The 18387-nt window shown below is 52.2% G+C and overlaps 1 protein-coding gene across 6 annotated transcripts in view; it reads left to right on the plus strand.

Moving 5' to 3' along the window:
* The window catches only part of cep131 (centrosomal protein 131), an 88319-nt gene that overhangs the window by 5850 nt on the left and 64082 nt on the right, over positions 1–18387 (plus strand). For all 6 annotated transcript variants that reach the window (XM_030087599.1, XM_030087598.1, XM_030087602.1 and 3 more), the window contains exon 3: positions 10923–11017. In XM_030087599.1, coding sequence (XP_029943459.1) covers positions 10923–11017 — 95 coding nt within the window. The remainder of the gene's footprint in view (positions 1–10922; positions 11018–18387) is intronic.

The following is an 18387-nucleotide window of genomic DNA, read 5'->3' on the forward strand; positions in this document are numbered from 1 at the left end:
ACGCCGGGGCCACGCCGGGGCCACGCCGGGGCCACACCGGGGCCACACCGGGGCCAGTGGAGCCACACCGGGGCCACACCGGGGCCACACCGGGGCCACACCGGGGCCAGTGGAGCCACACCGGGGCCACACCGGGGCCACACCGGGGCCACACCGGGGCCACACCGGGGCCAGTGGAGCCACACCGGGGCCACACCGGGGCCACACCGGGGCCACACCGGGGCCAGTGGAGCCACACCGGGGCCACGCCGGGGCTATGCCGGGGCCACACCGGGGCCAGTGGAGCCACACCGGGGCCACGCCGGGGCTATGCCGGGGCCACGCCGGGGCCAGTGGAGCCACACCGGGGCCACACCGGGGCCACGCCGGGGCCACGCCGGGGCCACGCCGGGGCCAGTGGAGCCACACCGGGGCCACGCCGGGGCCACGCCGGGGCCACACCGGGGCCACACCGGGGCCAGTGGAGCCACACCGGGGCCAGTGGAGCCACACCGGGGCCACGCCGGGGCCACGCCGGGGCCACGCCGGGGCCACGCCGGGGCCACGCCGGGGCCACACCGGGGCCAGTGGAGCCACACCGGGGCCACACCGGGGCCACACCGGGGCCACACCGGGGCCAGTGGAGCCACACCGGGGCCACACCGGGGCCACACCGGGGCCACACCGGGGCCACACCGGGGCCAGTGGAGCCACACCGGGGCCACACCGGGGCCACACCGGGGCCACACCGGGGCCACACCGGGGCCAGTGGAGCCACACCGGGGCCAGTGGAGCCACACCGGGGCCAGTGGAGCCACACCGGGGCCACACCGGGCCACACCGGGGCCACACCGGGGCCACACCGGGGCCACACCGGGGCCAGTGGGGCCACACCGGGGCCACGCCGGGGCCACACCGGGGCCACACCGGGGCCACACCGGGGCCAGTGGGGCCACACCGGGGCCACGCCGGGGCCACGCCGGGGCCACACCGGGGCCACACCGGGGCCACACCAGGGCCACACCGGGGCCACGCCTGGGCCACACCGGGGCCACACCGGGGCCACACCGGGGCCACACCGGGGCCACACCGGGGCCAGTGGAGCCACACCGGGGCCACACCGGGGCCACACCGGGGCCACACCGGGGCCACACCGGGGCCAGTGGAGCCACACCGGGGCCAGTGGAGCCACACCGGGCCACACCGGGGCCACACCGGGGCCACACCGGGGCCACGCCGGGGCCACGCCGGGGCCACACCGGGGCCACACCGGGGCCACACCGGGGCCACGCCGGGGCCACACCGGGGCCACACCGGGGCCACACCGGGGCCACACCGGGGCCAGTGGAGCCACACCGGGGCCACACCGGGGCCACACCGGGGCCACACCGGGGCCAGTGGAGCCACACCGGGGCCACACCGGGGCCACACCGGGGCCAGTGGAGCCACACCGGGGCCACACCGGGGCCACACCGGGGCCACACCGGGGCCAGTGGGGCCACACCGGGGCCACACCGGGGCCACGCCGGGGCCACACCGGGGCCACACCGGGGCCACACCGGGGCCAGTGGGGCCACGCCGGGGCCACGCCGGGGCCACGCCGGGGCCACACCGGGGCCACACCGGGGCCACACCAGGGCCACACCGGGGCCACGCCGGGGCCACACCGGGGCCACACCGGGGCCAGTGGAGCCACACCGGGGCCACACCGGGGCCACACCGGGGCCACACCGGGGCCACACCAGGGCCACACCGGGGCCACACCAGGGCCACACCGGGGCCACGCCGGGGCCACACCAGGGCCAGTGGGGCCACACCGGGGCCACACCGGGGCCAGTGGAGCCACACCGGGGCCACACCGGGGCCACACCGGGGCCAGTGGAGCCACACCGGGGCCACACCGGGGCCACACCGGGGCCACACCGGGGCCAGTGGAGCCACACCGGGGCCACACCGGGGCCACACCGGGGCCACACCGGGGCCACACCGGGGCCAGTGGAGCCACACCGGGGCCACACCGGGGCCACACCGGGGCCACACCGGGGCCACACCGGGGCCAGTGGAGCCACACCGGGGCCACACCGGGGGCCACACCGGGGCCACACCGGGGCCAGTGGAGCCACACCGGGGCCACACCGGGGCCACACCAGGGCCAGTGGGGCCACACCGGGGCCACACCGGGGCCACACCGGGGCCAGTGGGACCACACCGGGGCCACACCGGGGCCACACCGGGGCCAGTGGAGCCACACCGGGGCCACACCAGGGCCAGTGGAGCCACACCGGGGCCAGTGGGCCCACACCGGGGCCACACCGGGGCCAGGGTGGCCACAGTGGGGCCAGTGGAGCCACACCGGGGCCACAGCGGGGCCAGTGGAGCCACACCGGGGCCACACTGGGGCCACCAAAGGCTGTTCTGGTCCCAGCAGAGCTTCAGGAGAACTTTAGATCCAGATGGAGCGGCGGGTCCGTACAGGTCTAGCAGACGGGGCGTCGGGAACGCTGCTCCTCAAACGCTTTCATCGTCCAGAAACTCGTTAGTTTCACCAACATGTCCTCCTGGGGGGTATTACACAAAACCAGGGTAAGGGATTAAGCCTGCAAACTGTGGCGATCCTGTGGTGATCCTGTGGTGATCCTGTGGCGATCCTGTGGTGATCCTGTGGCGATCCTGTGGCGATCCTGTGGTGATCCTGTGGTGATCCTGTGGTGATCCTGTGGCGATCCTGTGGTGATCCTGTGGTGATCCTGGATGAAGTTATCCTCCAGTCGGTTGCACAAAAGCTGGCCCAGTTGATCCCGGGCCAGTCACCATGGTGATCTATCCTCTGCAGCTCGCTGCTCCACAGCAGGATAACTACCAGGATCAGATTAAACTGCTGTCTGAGAGAAGTGGGCGTGGCTTACAGCATTTCCTGGATTTTTCTGCACATTACATCATTTAATCCTCCTGCAGCCAAACCTTCCAGCTGTAGTCGCTGCATCTGCAGGGTCTGGTTGACTTTAGGATTATTTTGTTGCTCAGATTATATGAAGACCAACATAACTTTCAGCACAGACGTTTCAGAATCCTTTCTTCATTAATACAAGTCCTACAATAAAAGGTTCACAACTGTAAAGACAATGGAAAAAAATCTTAATGAAGTTGGTACTAAACCACACTGATGTAGAAAATAAAGAATAAGAAATAAAATAAAACAACCCTGAAGCTACACGATGAGTACAATGAGAAACAAAGGAAAGATAAAAGTCTCACACCACTGAAATGGACACAGTATAACAGACAGCATCATGTTGTCTGAACTGTCTCCTGAAAATAGGAAAATCCTCCAGTTTCAGGACTCCAGCTTCAGGAGTGAACGGTCCCACATCATTCTGACTCCACTCTGTAACGGCTAAAATCAGACAGAAATTCATTCTCAGAAGAAACAGATTCATCACTTCATTTGATAACTGCTCTTTGGGCGACACTTCAGTAACTGAGCAGACTGCAGAATATTGTTCTGTCTGGTTTCCACCTGCTGCAGGTTCTGTTCTGGTTGGTTCTTCATGACAGATGAGGATGAAGCAGAACCCAGCAGGAGAACAGCTGATTCCATAGAGAACACGACACAGAGCTGAAATATTCTTAAAGGTATAATACACGATTTTGATTTCCGGGTGGATCACCTAAATAACTGCTGGGTCTGTTTGTCAGTCTTTCTGACGAGCTGCTTTCGTAAGGCGGTTCTCCGTGCTCGCGCCCAATCAGCTTCTCCCTTTTGCGCATTCAGAGTGTTTCTGTAGCCGTGAGCTTCTGAGCTCGTACTGACCGATGGCGAGTCTGACATAATGAAACTGAAACTGTTTCGGAAAAAAAGCTTTATTTATGAGCGAGGCGGATCGCAGAAACTGTAAACAGAGCCGTGCACGCCGGAGAAGAGGAGGTCGCGCTCGTACACTTCCGCGTTTCCTGGCAGAAGCAGGAGAGCCGGGCGGATGGTCTGGAGCATGGCGTTATTTAAAAAGTGAGTAACAGACTTGGGGCTTCGTCTTTTCAAGAAAATTGTGTATTAGACCTTTAAAATAAATATCCTAAATATTGGCAAAATGCTGTTTCCCCCGTGTATTTCCTGTATTTTATTATTATCATTTTTGTATGATCATATCATGGATCATATGCAGAATGAGGCCATTTTTAGTGTCTGATCTGAGCGTCACGATTTCACTTCAATAAAGCTGCGGCCTGCATGCAGTACCTGTCCTCACCATTGAAGCGTGGGGGCGCTGTGCCTTAAACGTCACTTAAAGCAGACGTACAGGCTGGAATATATGGAGTGAAATTAATGGACGTGTTTTGTGTAAAGTCCTCGCTCTGCCCCCCCTTTCTAAGTGAGCCCCCCGACAGCCGTGGTACAGTCCACACTGCTGCTCGTCCCGGTGAAGGAAGACGCTCGTCCTTGTTCCATTTTCAATCAATCAATCAATCAATTTATTTTTGTATAGCCCAGTATCACAACAACAGCTGCCTCAGCGGCTTCAAGATGTTACATTGGTCGGTAAAAGTAAAAACAGTGAATAAGCATAATGGTAATATGTCAATATTTACAGTAACGAGACAGAACGAAGCAACCACCGCCTTCGACCCTCACATCCGGCAAGAAAAACCTCCAGAAACCCAGTGGGAGAAGAAGAGATCTTGGGGAGAACCACAGTATGGAGGGATCCCTCTCCCAGGGACGGACAGCTTTGGCAACAGCTAGCATGAGACAATAAGAAGTAAAGCCTGGGACTATGTTGAGGACAGTCGGTTGGACGGTCCAGCACAAGAACCACGGATCCCAGAAGTAGAACCAAAGCCAGTCCGCGGGCAGGACCGACAGGAGTGTCCTCCCGGTCCGGACGGAGCTTGTTCGTAGGCCCTCGTAATAGTGGAGTCAGCAACTGAAACTGGAGAAGACTCCCCCTCGAAGGGGGGGACAGCAGGTGAAAAGCAATGAAGGGACTAAAGGGAAGAACATTCAGACATTAGAGGACAGGGCTCAGTGCACCGTACTTCCCACAGCATTCTAGCTCCTAGGGCAGCTTTGTGGATATTTTACTGTTTAAACTAGTATTTAGTTAGTGTAGTTTAGTTTAGTTTAATTTAGTTTGGTTTAGTTTAATTTTGTTTAGTGTAATTTGGTTTAGTTTAGTTTAGTTTAGTTTAGTTTAGTTTAGTTTAGTTGGGTTTGGTTTGGTTTGGTTTGGTTTACTGTAGTTTAGTTTGGTTTACTTTAGTTTGGATAGTTTAGTTTAGTTTAGTTTAGTTTAGTTTAGAATCCCTAGCTGACCTGATCATAGGCTGCATCGAAGAGAAACGTCTTGAGCCTCACCTTAAATGTGGAGACTGTGTCTGCCTCTTTGACACCACTTGGAAGCTGGTTCCATAAAAACGGTGCCTGATAGCTAAAGGCTCTTCCACCTAGTGTCCATTTAGAGACTCTAGGAGTCACCAGTAACCCTGCATTTTGAGAGCGAAGTGCTCTGATTGGTTGATAAGGCGTTAAAGCATCTTGGAGATAGGTCGGAGCCATCCCATTTAGAATTTTGTAAGTGAGGAGAAGGATTTTAAATCTAACTCTAAACTCGACAGGAAGCCAGTGAAGAGATTTTAGAACGGGAGTAATGTGTTCACGTCTTCTAGTTCCAGTTAATAATCTGGCGGCCGCATTTTGAACCAACTGAAAGTTTTTTAATGCACTTTTTGGGCAGGCTGCGAGAAGGGAGTTGCAGTAGTCCAGTCTAGTGGAAACAAATGCATGGATGAGTTTTTCTGCATCACTTCTAGGTAGAATGTTTCTTATTTTAGCTATGTTGCGCAAGTGGAAATATGCTGTTTTCCAAGCCAGGTTGATGTGTGCTTTAAAGGAGATATCCTGATCAAATAAGACCCCGAGGTTCCTGACAGTAGAGGAGGAGGATACACTGACGTTATCTAAGGTGATAATCTGTTCAGATAGACACTCTCTCAGTTTATGGGGGCCTAGTATAATGACCTCTGTTTTGCCAGGATTCAGACGGAGATAGTTCGTAGTCATCCAGGATTTAATTTCTCTGATACAGTCACTGAGTCTGTCTATTTGATTAGTTTGATCAGGTTTCATAGATAAATACAGTTGTGTGTCATCTGCATAGCAATGAAAATTGATGTCGTGGCTTCTAATTATGTTCCCTAAAGGAAGCATATATAACAGAAATAAAATTGGCCCGAGCACGGACCCTTGAGGAACCCCATAACTGACCTGGGAGCACGGTGAGGACTGTTGGTTAACGTGAACAAATTGGTACCTGTTAGATAAATAGGATTTGAACCAGCAGAGGGCTTTTCCTCTGATGCCGACCTCACATTCTAACCTCTGCAGGAGAATATTGTGGTCGATTGTATCAAAAGCTGCACTGAGGTCTAGGAGAACCAGGACTGAGACTAGACCTGCGTCAGCCGCCAATAGCAAGTCATTAGTGACTTTAACTAACGCAGTCTCAGTGCTGTGATAAGCTCTATATCCTGACTGAAATTTCTCAAATAAACTATTGTCCTGTAGGTGGCGGTAAAGCTGTTTAACCACAACTTTTTCCAGGACTTTTGAAATAAAAGGCAGATTTGATATCGGTCTGTAGTTAGCTAGAATATCAGGATCAAGATCAGGTTTTTTCAGCAGTGGTTTGATTACTGTGAATTTAAATGACTGTGGCACATAGCCATTTTCTAGAGACGTATTTATTATAGTTATGATCGTATTTAAGATAACTGGAAGAATATCTTTGAAAAGCTTAGTTGGAATTGGATCTAGGAGACAGGTTGAGGTTTTAGAAGACATTACAATTGAAGTAATCTCAGCCCCATTTACTGGTGAGAAACTATCTAGTATTTCAGGTATTTCAGGTGGAGGCAGTGGCTGGATTCCCTGAGCTTGATCTGAGGAAAGCGCTTCACTGATTTTACCTCTGATGGTTATGATTTTATCATTAAAGAATTTAAGAAAGTCATGGCAGTTTAAAGATTCTGGGATTACTGGTTCCACTGCAGTATGACTGTTTGTCAGTCTGGCTACAGTGTTGAACAGAAACCGAGGGTTATTTTTGTTTATTTCTATTAAACAAGAGTAATATAATGTCTTGGCTTTAAAAAGAGTTTGTTTATAGCTTAGCAAGCTACATTTCCAGGCCTTCAGAGATTGTCCCGATTTAGATTTGCGCCACAGTCTTTCTAATTGCCGAGTTTTTTGTTTGAGAACACGGGTTTCAGAATTAAACCATGGAGCAACGCGCCTGGGTCGATTGGTTTTCAGCTGCAACGGGGCCACTACGTCAAGGGCAGATTTTAGTGAGTGCATAGCACTGTCAACAAACTGATCACTATTATCACCACTGGTCAATAAGCTCATTTCTGTGAGTTCACAAGATAATGCAGCAAATGCAGGCTGGATCAATTCTTTGTACCGAGCCACAGATTTTTCAGATAATGTCCGTATCAGCTGAATTTTATCTTTTTGAGCACAGTAGTCTTCAATCAAAACCTGAAAAGTAATCAAACAATGGTCTGAGAGTATGGGGTTCTGAGGGAGAACATCTAGGTCCCTGACCTCTATCCCATATGTTAAGACCAGATCCAGGGTGTTCTTGTGACTATGAGTGGATTCATCAACATTTTGAGAGAAACCGATACTATCTAATACTGCAATAAACGCATTACTCAAACTGTCACCAGAATCATCCACATGGATGTTAAAGTCACCTATTATAAGGATCTTGTTATGAGTCAATACTATATTGCTTAAAAACTCTGAGAACTCAGTTAAAAAGTCAGAGTAAGGACCAGGAGGTCGATACACAATAATTAATAGCACAGCTTTTTGATTCTTCCAATTTGGACAAGTAAGCGTTAGTATTAAGCTTTCAAAAGAGTTGAGTTTAACATTAGTTTTGGGTTTAAGAAGAAGACTGGAGTGGGAAATCACTGCCACACCTCCACCTCCACCTGTTGATCTAGCTGTTTGGAAATTAACATAGGTTGGAGGGGTACATTCATTGAGCCTCACATAGTCATCTTGCTGGAGCCAAGTTTCTGTTAGAGCAAGGAGATCAATGTTATTGTCACCGATAAGGTCATTAACTAACAGAGATTTAGTGGAGATTGCTCTAATGTTTAGTAGACCACATTTGATGTATTTCCTACTGGAAGAGTTATTCTGTCTCTACAGGTGTTAAGCTTTTTACCCATTGACTTTTTTCTAATGCTTTGAGCACTTTGGACAGACTCAGTCTCTGTTAGCCTAGGTAAACCTCCATGCTGGACTTGTAAAAATCCGGGAGCAGGATTAGTGACGGGATCAACAAGATCAACAGAGGAGTGTTCTACACGACTGCTCTGCGCCCGGGGCTCAGAGCTGGATTGTCAATTTAGCGTACTGAGCCGATCAGCCATATTGTGAGCTAAAAGGGCTGCACCATCCAAAGTTGGGTGGATGCCATCCCTGCGGATGAGCCCAGGCTTTCCCCAGAAGGTGCACCAGTTGTTTAGAAAAATAACTCTGTTTTCCTCACTCCATCCAGACAACCAGCGATTGAATGATGAAAGTCGGCTATACATTTCATCATTGACCAAATTGGGCAGGGGACCAGAGAATATTACAGCATCAGACATCGACTTAGCCAATTCACACACCGAGGCTACTTGTAATTTGAGCACCTCTGATTGTCTCCGCTGGGCATCATTACCGCCTGCGAGAATCAGGACTCGACGGAATCTCCTACCTTCCTGTTTTAAAAGCCTAAGGTTCCCCTCGATGTCCCCCACTCTGGCCCCCGGGTAACACCTAACCTTCACCTCTGGCAGCTTCACGTCTCTAACTATAGAGCTGCCAATCACCAGCGTGTCCAGTTCAGCCGGCGTGTCGTCGCTGAGGGGAGAGAACCTATTGCAGACGTGAAGCGGTTCTTGGAGTGCTACGTGGCGGTGCTTAGCACTAGCCTTCCTCCGGACCATCACAAACCGGTCCTGGTCTTGTCCCGGCTGTAGCTAGCGCTGCCCTGCCCCTCACATCTGTGCAGCCGCTCCTCTAACTCGGTTACCCTGGCCTCCAGCGCTGTCAATACACTGCACTTTACGCAAATACCCCTATCGTCCAGGGAGGCAGGTTCTGACTCAACATACGGCACACTGAGCAGGAAAGAAAAGAAGACAGAGGGGAGGACGCCACAGCGGTCCCGGCGGACCAAGCTAGTTAGCATGCTAAGCTAGTTAGCACGCCGGTGGCGCTAACGGCGGAGAAGAAATGTAATTCACGAGAGATCGCTTGGTCAATCGGGGGTGAAAGTAACCCCGGGGGCGTAAATAACCCCGATTTTTGATTGCTTCGTGAATTAACAGTAATAACAAGAGAGAAACAGCAAGCACTTCAGTCGCTCGCAGGCTTCAGCAACACGGAAAACATGGAAAACACTCACCGGAGTGACGTCAGACGCTCAGGCTGCGCAGAATCCCTCATTGACAGTGCAGGTTTTCCTGGTGAAGCTTCGATTTTCAATCTGTGATTCTGTGATCGATGCCGTGGTCTTCTGAAGAACGCCGTGACGCCACTGATCCTGATGCTCCTCACCTGGCTGGACTCACCGTGTCTTTTCATCCTGGCTCGGCAAACGTGCAACCGATTAATCCGAGAAAACAGCGACTGGGCTGACTCAAGCCGCGCATTTTCATTTATCCTGGATGTTTTTATCCGACTTTTGTGCAGTCCCCCCCTGGTCCCTCAGCCTGTCCTCCACCACGGCCCGGGGTCCCTCTGTTGACCTCTGACCTGGAAGCTTTGTTTACGGCCATGCGCAGTACTGTTCTATAAACAACATGAAAACTGTCTAAACCGTACTTATATTTTAATGTCCTCCAGGCTGTCCTCCAGGCTGTCCTCCAGGCTGTCCTCCAGGCTGTCCTCCAGGCTGTCCTCCAGGCTGTCCTCCAGGCTGTCCTCTAGGCTGTCCTCTAGGCTGTCCTCCAGGCTGTCCTCTAGGCTGTCCTCCAGGCTGTCCTCTAGGCTGTCCTCTAGGCTGTCCTCCAGGCTGTCCTCCAGGCTGTCCTCCAGGCTGTCCTCCAGGCTGTCCTCTAGGCTGTCCTCCAGGCTGTCCTCCAGGCTGTCCTCCAGGCTGTCCGCCCTGTCCTGGGGAAGACTACGGAGCTGTTTGTGTGGCTCTGCACAGCTTCTGCTTGCTCCCCTCCAGAAGCCCTGTGGTGCCTGGGGACGGCCTGGGGACGGCCTGGGGACGGCCTGGGGACCGGGAACCGGCCTGGGGACAGGGAAGTGAAGCCTGGACGTTCCTCGTCCCAGACCGGCTGGTACTGCAGGCGGTGGCGGTTCATCAGCCGCTCAGCTCAGCACCGGAGACGGTACCGGTTCCGGTGCCTCCAGGACTAGGCAGGCCTTTTCAGGTCCGCTCTGCTGACCTCTACTGACGGGCTGGACAAGGTGCTCCAGACCGCCTGTCTCCAGTCCGTCCTGCGGGTCACCTAGTGAGTGGTCGGAAGACACCTTTGAAAATCGGGATTTGCCATCAAGGCCGAGATCAGGAGGACCCTAAACTCTGCCGGTCGTTGAAACGGTGGGACCCGGGGCCCAGGACCCGGGGCCCAGGACCCGTGGCCGAGGACCCAGGACCCGGGGCCGAGGACCGGATCCCACCGTGAGAGACGGAGCTTTTGTTCCGTCTTCTTCTGGGCGGCGTCCGACAGACAGGCGGGGCCTCGTTCACAGTCGGACAGTTTGGTGTTGATGTCAGCTGCCGTCCTCATGGAGGCTGTGCGGACCGCTAGTGTGTGTGCGGGTTAGGGTTTCTAACTTCTTTATTCTTTCTTTCTTTCTTCTTTTGTGTGTGTGTGTGTGTGTGTGTGTGTGTGTGTGTGTGTGTGTGTGTGTGTGTGGTGAGTCACAGACTGATGTGGGCTTAGGTAGCTGCCGCTCCATCAAGAACCTGCGGCGCTGCAACAGCACCACCCAGGTCAACCAGCAACCCACCCTCAGCACAAGGTACACACACACACACACACACACACAGCAGTGGGATCACAGCTTCTCCTTGAGACTGAAATGACCTGAGTGACCTTAAGTGCCATCAGTCTCTGGAGGTCAGCATTTGACCTCTTGGTCTTTGGGGTCAGAGGTCACGCTGTCACAGCTGCTCCTCCCTGATCGAAAGGTGCAGCAGCTGTTGGTCCTGAAGCTCTGCTGGTCTGAGTGGACAAAGGCAGTGTTGGTGTGCAGGAGGGGGCTGGGTGGCTGTTGGGGGGGGGTGTCAGGTTGCCCTCCACCTTAATATGCCCCCCCCCCCCCCTCCCCCCATCAGGCACTGCTACTGCAGAAAGTGGAGGAATGTGCTCCTGAATGCTGTCAGGCTGCTTTTCATTGAGTCAGCTGGGTGCACACACGCACGCACGCACGCACGCACGCACGCACGCACGCACGCACGCACGCACGCACGCACGCACGCACGCACGCACGCACTCACACGCACACACGCACGCACGCACGCACGCACGCACGCACACACACACACACACACACACACACACGCGCGCGTTTGTACAGCTGTATGTTGTGAGGACACTGATTGACATGAAGCATTTCCAGCCCTGAACCCGAACCATCAAAAATTAATGCCGAACCCGAACCCAGACCCTAAACCTGACCTGAACCTGATCGTAACCCTAAACCAAAAATCAGTAGGGGGGCGAGTCCAAGCAGGAGGCGGGTCCAGCAGCAGCAGGGGGGCGAGTCCAAGCAGGAGGCGGGTCCAGCAGCAGCAGGGGGAGGGGTCCAGCAGCAGTCCCTCACCCTCCTGGTCCTCCTGGTCCTCCTGGTCCTCCTGGTCCTCCTGGGCCTCCTGGTCCTCCTGGTCCTCCTGGGCCTCCTGGTCCTCCTGGTCCTCATGGTCTTCATGTCCAGCCAGACACCTGGAGGCAGGTGGGGGAGGAGCCGGAGCCAGACTCATGGTCTCTGTCTGTTCTGTCCTCCGGTGAACAACCAGGGCGTCTGAACACGACCGCTGCTCCCGGGAACAGAGCGTGTTCCATTTGAACATGTCCGGGGGAAACGGTGCCAGGTGGAGCAGTTCCTGCTGCTACGACTCGCCACTCTGATCCGCCATGTTTGTTTCCCGCTGTGTTTCTCCAGACGCCGCATGCAGCATGTGCAGAACAAGAGGTTGGTTTGAGTGGGGATGTCCTGATACAGGACCAGATCTTCACTGTGGAACAGGAGTAACCAGGGCCCTGAGTCTGGTTTTTAAAAACCAGAACATTTGGGTTTTTGGCGGTGTTTGCCTGGCTGTACGTAACCGGGTCGTCGCTGATGTTCTGGTCATGAAAGGTTCTGACTGCATGTGAACGCAGTGCCTGGAGCTCCAGCAGCTCGGGTCCTGGTTCTGCAGCCGGGTCGTGTCATGTGATCGCCGAAGGCAGAAACAGGGACCGTTCCTCCACCAGTGACAGGTCCGCCAGTAGAAAGACTGGATGAGGTCAAACCAGGGCATGAAATTCCTCAACATTCTAACAGGCCCTCCAAATTTTTTCAGCAGGTCCTCAGAAAATTTAACAGGTTCTCACAAGTTTTAGCAGGTCCTTAATTTTCAATTTTGTAAAATGCTGATCAAAAACAGGATCCAACAATAATTTCTTAATTAAACTGTTGTATTTTGTTGTGCTTGTTTCGTTCTGTTTCTGTCTATCTGCTGCTCTGTGTCTGGGATGGTAGAGCTTCTCTTGCTGTATGGCCCACCCTCAGCTGCAAATTTATGAAATGATTTTTATTTATTTTGCTGCAGGTATGCATGTTGCTAATTGCTGATTGAAGCATCCCAGCTTTGACTAGTTCCTTTGGTGGTGGCGGCTCATTCACCCTGGAATCCATACCAGCACAAACCACATTTCTTATCATGTCCTTGCTCCCAATTGAAACTAAATGTTTTAGCTGAGATCCTGCTGATGGCTGTGAATGTTGATGTAGATTCTGGTTCTGTTCAGGTCTTAATCTGACCAGGTTTTGTCTGTGTATGTATCAGACCCTGGAGGACCAGTAGACCCTGGAGGACCAGTAGACCCTGGAGGACCTCTCTCACTGATGTTCATTGATGTTGTTCTGCAGCTGTGACTTCCTCATTCAGGGCTGGAGAACTGTAGTATCGCAGTAAATCATTAACTGTTTGGCAGATTTGCATATTTACAGTTACGACTGTTCACACCCACTGCTGTCATCGTGTTCTGAAGTGTTTGTTGTTTGGAGTTCACAGCAGCGCCGGAATCAAGCAGTACCTCCTTCAATCCAGCAGAGGGCGCATTGTGGTTGTTAGATGCATGGTGCAGCGTGAAGCACAGAGAAGAAGAATGTGAGAATGGAACCCCGGAGTTACGAGGCGTGTTGGTTATGACCGATTCATTAACCCGTTTGGCCCGACGGACCCGGTACCGGGTTCAAAATTTTTACGCTCCACTTCAACATGTGTAAAAAGTGACTAAAATGCTGTGATGATGTTTTCTTTCAACTGTGTCTCAAACAATAAGCCTTAATCTCACTAACTGAACACTCAAACTGCACTTTGATGACCGAGTGTTTGATTTATTACAACTTTAAAATTCGTATGCAACATTTCGACACGCCCCCCTCACCCGCACCTGCCGACACAAAACGCTACAGAACGCACGGTCCGTATGCTCCATCCCAACATATTTGGTATCTCGTGAAACTAGAAAAGCTGCTCTTTAAGATGACACCAGGCAGAATGTTCTCTGAGCCGACCAGCTCCCGTCAGCGGCAAAACAAACCAAAAGCCGATCTTCACATTTCACAGCCAGCACCTCAGATTGCATGATTCTCACACACTTCATTGCCAAATCTCAAAGCTATTCACACAAAACACAACATATTTTATTTCCTTACCGTTTTCTGGTCATTTTCCACCTATCCAGGCTCTCCTCTGACCAAAATTGACTTCATAATCCTCTAGCGAAGTGAAGGAGCGTCGTGCGCCACAATGTTTATATGCTGCCTCGTGTCGCCATCTTGTGGGCTCGTCGTTAACCCTGGGGGCTCAAATCACGTTTGTTGATGTTCTACGTCTCGCGAGCTTTCCAACGATATGTTACACGTGACTGGGGGATCATCCAGCTGGGAGACAGCTTCGAACATAACACTACGAGCGCCGCCGCCATCTTGGATTGCAGGTGCGCCGGTGCGCACTGCAGAGACGCACGCGGATGGCAATAAGTGATTGTTTCTGACATATTTAGCAATTCTTTAATTCTGAAACATGCACATTTATCTTCATTGAGCTTTTTCACAGCTAATTGTACATTGTTTTTTGTTTTTTTCTTGATGCGCATTTTGCAGATATGATTGTTTACATATTTCAAAGGGTATAATTTTTTGTTTTCTCAGTGATATAATTGGCTATTCTTGTATTGATTATATTATTATAAATATATTTCAGTTGGAAGCTAAATGTTATGGTTCAGTCATGTATAAAAATGTATTTCATACGGTGCACAATACTGTGCACAATTATAAGTTTCTCCACAAAAACTATGCAGAAACTGCTAATATAGTGGCTAAATGTCAGAACCAAAGGGTCCTTTGTATATATACAGACCCTTGTAGTGGAAATTAAAGGTATTTTAAAGTCAGATTCCTTTCAAAGAAAAAAAAACCCACTTAGTGTAGTTTGGCACAGGTTGGTCTCCAAGTGGCCAAATGGAGGGTTCGCCTGGTACTATCCAAACTGAACCCTATAAAATCTATGTGCTTTGAGCTAATCTCATGAAACTTCGTACAGTTGTAGTCAAGGAGTTACTGAATACAGCCAGTGGCATCATTATAGCTGTCTTCATTGTCATCATGGAGTTTTTCAGTGCGGAATCTGAAAAAAAATTCGGTGAAGGTAAAAATTTCATTTTTTTCCTCTACTTTATCAAAATTTGCTCAGGCATATTAAAAATCACAGTGTTTCTGACACTGGAACTATATTCTGTAAGGTCTTAGCTATCAATTGAGACCAAGATTATGCATATTGTCCAAATAATGGTGGAGATATTGTTGATTTAAAATGGATAGGCATTTTTAGGCGAACCTTGCCACCAAAAACCCTAGGGTTTAACAGGTTAAAAGAGAAGCGACGCAATGTCATGATAAAAAAGCCAACGGACCTGCTCATATGGACCTAAACCGGTCCGATCTCAATCGGTCCCCGCCGCCATTTTATAGGGACCAATGTACCGGTGGGACCGCAACAGTGATTCCGGTGTCCCTGTTTCAGCTCCTGGTGTCTCTGTTTCAGCTCACGATGTCTCTGTTTCAGCTCACGGTGTCTCTGTTTCAGCTCCTGGTGTCTCTGTTTCAGCTCCTGGTGTCTCTGTTTCAGCTCACGGTGTCTCTGTTTCAGCTCCTGGTGTCTCTGTTTCAGCTCACGATGTCTCTGTTTCAGCTCCTGGTGTCTCTGTTTCAGCTCCTGGTGTCTCTGTTTCAGCTCACGATGTCTCTGTTTCAGCTCCTGGTGTCTCTGTTTCAGCTCCTGGTGTCTCTGTTTCAGCTCCTGGTGTCTCTGTTTCAGCTCCTGGTGTCTCTGTTTCAGCTCCTGGTGTCTCTGTTTCAGCTCACGATGTCTCTGTTTCAGCTCACGATGTCTCTGTTTCAGCTCACGGCGTCTCTGTTTCAGCTCCTGGTGTCTCTGTTTCAGCTCACGGTGTCTCTGTTTCAGCTCACGGTGTCTCTGTTTCAGCTCACGGTGTCTCTGTTTCAGCTCCTGGTGTCTCTGTTTCAGCTCCTGGTGTCTCTGTTTCAGCTCACGGTGTCTCTGTTTCAGCTCCTGGTGTCTCTGTTCAGCTCACAATGTCTCTGTTTCAGCTCCTGGTGTCTCTGTTTCAGCTCCTGGTGTCTCTGTTTCAGCTCACGGTGTCTCTGTTTCAGCTCACGGTGTCTCTGTTTCAGCTCACGATGTCTCTGTTTCAGCTCCTGGTGTCTCTGTTTCAGCTCCTGGTGTCTCTGTTTCAGCTCACGGTGTCTCTGTTTCAGCTCACGGTGTCTCTGTTTCAGCTCACGGCGTCTCTGTTTCAGCTCCTGGTGTCTCTGTTTCAGCTCACGATGTCTCTGTTTCAGCTCACGGTGTCTCTGTTTCAGCTCCTGGTGTCTCTGTTTCAGCTCACGGTGTCTCTGTTTCAGCTCACGGTGTCTCTGTTTCAGCTCACGGTGTCTCTGTTTCAGCTCCTGGTGTCTCTGTTTCAGCTCCTGGTGTCTCTGTTTCAGCTCACGGTGTCTCTGTTTCAGCTCCTGGTGTCTCTGTTTCAGCTCCTGGTGTCTCTGTTTCAGCTCACGATGTCTCTGTTTCAGCTCACGGTGTCTCTGTTTCAGCTCCTGGTGTCTCTGTTTCAGCTCACGGTGTCTCTGTTTCAGCTCCTGGTGTCTCTGTTTCAGCTCACGATGTCTCTGTTTCAGCTCCTGGTGTCTCTGTTTCAGCTCCTGGTGTCTCTGTTTCAGCTCACGATGTCTCTGTTTCAGCTCACGGTGTCTCTGTTTCAGCTCCTGGTGTCTCTGTTTCAGCTCACGGTGTCTCTGTTTCAGCTCCTGGTGTCTCTGTTTCAGCTCACGATGTCTCTGTTTCAGCTCCTGGTGTCTCTGTTTCAGCTCCTGGTGTCTCTGTTTCAGCTCACGATGTCTCTGTTTCAGCTCACGGTGTCTCTGTTTCAGCTCCTGGTGTCTCTGTTTCAGCTCCTGGTGTCTCTGTTTCAGCTCATGGTGTCTCTGTTTCAGCTCAGTGTGTCTCTGTTTCAGTTTATGGTGTCCCTGTTTCAGCTCCTGGTGTCTCTGTTTCAGTTCATGGTGTCCCTGTTTCAGCTCCTGGTGTCTCTGTTTCAGCCCCTGGTGTCTCTGTTTCAGCTCACGATGTCTCTGTTTCAGCTCCTGGTGTCTCTGTTTCAGTTCACGGTGTCTCTGTTTCAGCTCACAGTGTCTCTGTTTCAGCCCCTGGTGTCTCTGTTTCAGCTCACGATGTCTCTGTTTCAGCTCATGGTGTCTCTGTTTCAGCTCCTGGTGTCTCTGTTTAAGCCCCTGGTGTCCCTGTTTCAGCTCATGGTGTCTCTGTTTCAGCTCCTGGTGTCTCTGTTTCAGCTCACGGTGTCTCTGTTTCAGCTCACAGTGTCTCTGTTTCAGCCCCTGGTGTCTCTGTTTCAGCTCACGATGTCTCTGTTTCAGCTCACGATGTCTCTGTTTCAGCTCATGGTGTCTCTGTTTCAGTTCATGGTGTCCCTGTTTCAGCCCCTGGTGTCTCTGTTTCAGCTCACGATGTGTCTGTTTCAGCTCACGATGTCTCTGTTTCAGTTCACGGTGTCTCTGTTTCAGCTCCTGGTGTCTCTGTTTCAGTTCATGGTGTCTCTGTTTCAGCCCCTGGTGTCTCTGTTTCAGTTCACGTTGTCTCTGTTTCAGCTCACGGTGTCTCTGTTTCAGTTCATGGTGTCTCTGTTTCAGCTCACGGTGTCTCTGTTTCAGTTCATGGTGTCTCTGTTTCAGTTCACGGTGTCTCTGTTTCAGTTCACGGTGTCTCTGTTTCAGTTCACGGTGTCTCTGTTTCAGTTCACGGTGTCTCTGTTTCAGTTCATGGTGTCCCTGTTTCAGCTCCTGGTGTCTCTGTTTCAGTTCATGGTGTCCCTGTTTCAGCTCCTGATGTCTCTGTTTCAGCTCATGTTGTCTCTGTTTCAGCTCCTGGTGTCTCTGTTTCAGCCCCTGGTGTCCCTGTTTCAGCTCATGGTGTCTCTGTTTCAGCTCCTGGTGTCTCTGTTTCAGTTCACGGTGTCTCTGTTTCAGCTCCTGGTGTCTCTGTTTCAGTTCACGGTGTCTCTGTTTCATCTCACAGTGTCTCTGTTTCAGCCTCTGGTGTCTCTGTTTCAGCTCACGATGTCTCTGTTTCAGCTCATGGTGTCTCTGTTTCAGTTCACGGTGTCTCTGTTTCAGCTCCTGGTGTCTGTTTCAGCTCATGGTGTCTCTGTTTCAGCTCACGGTGTCTCTGTTTCAGTTCATGGTGTCTCTGTTTCAGTTCACGGTGTCTCTGTTTCGGTTCATGGTGTCCCTGTTTCAGCTCCTGGTGTCTCTGTTTCAGTTCATGGTGTCCCTGTTTCAGCTCCTGGTGTCTCTGTTTCAGTTCATGGTGTCCCTGTTTCAGCTCCTGGTGTCTCTGTTTCAGTTCATGGTGTCCCTGTTTCAGCTCCTGGTGTCTCTGTTTCAGTTCATGGTGTCTCTGTTTCAGCTCCTGGTGTCTCTGTTTCAGCCCCTGGTGTCTCTGTTTCAGCTCATGGTGTCTCTGTTTCAGCTCCTGGTGTCTCTGTTTCAGCCCCTGGTGTCTCTGTTTCAGCTCACGATGT

This window comes from Salarias fasciatus, unplaced genomic scaffold (assembly GCF_902148845.1).
Source record: "Salarias fasciatus unplaced genomic scaffold, fSalaFa1.1, whole genome shotgun sequence".
Taxonomy (NCBI): domain Eukaryota; kingdom Metazoa; phylum Chordata; class Actinopteri; order Blenniiformes; family Blenniidae; genus Salarias; species Salarias fasciatus.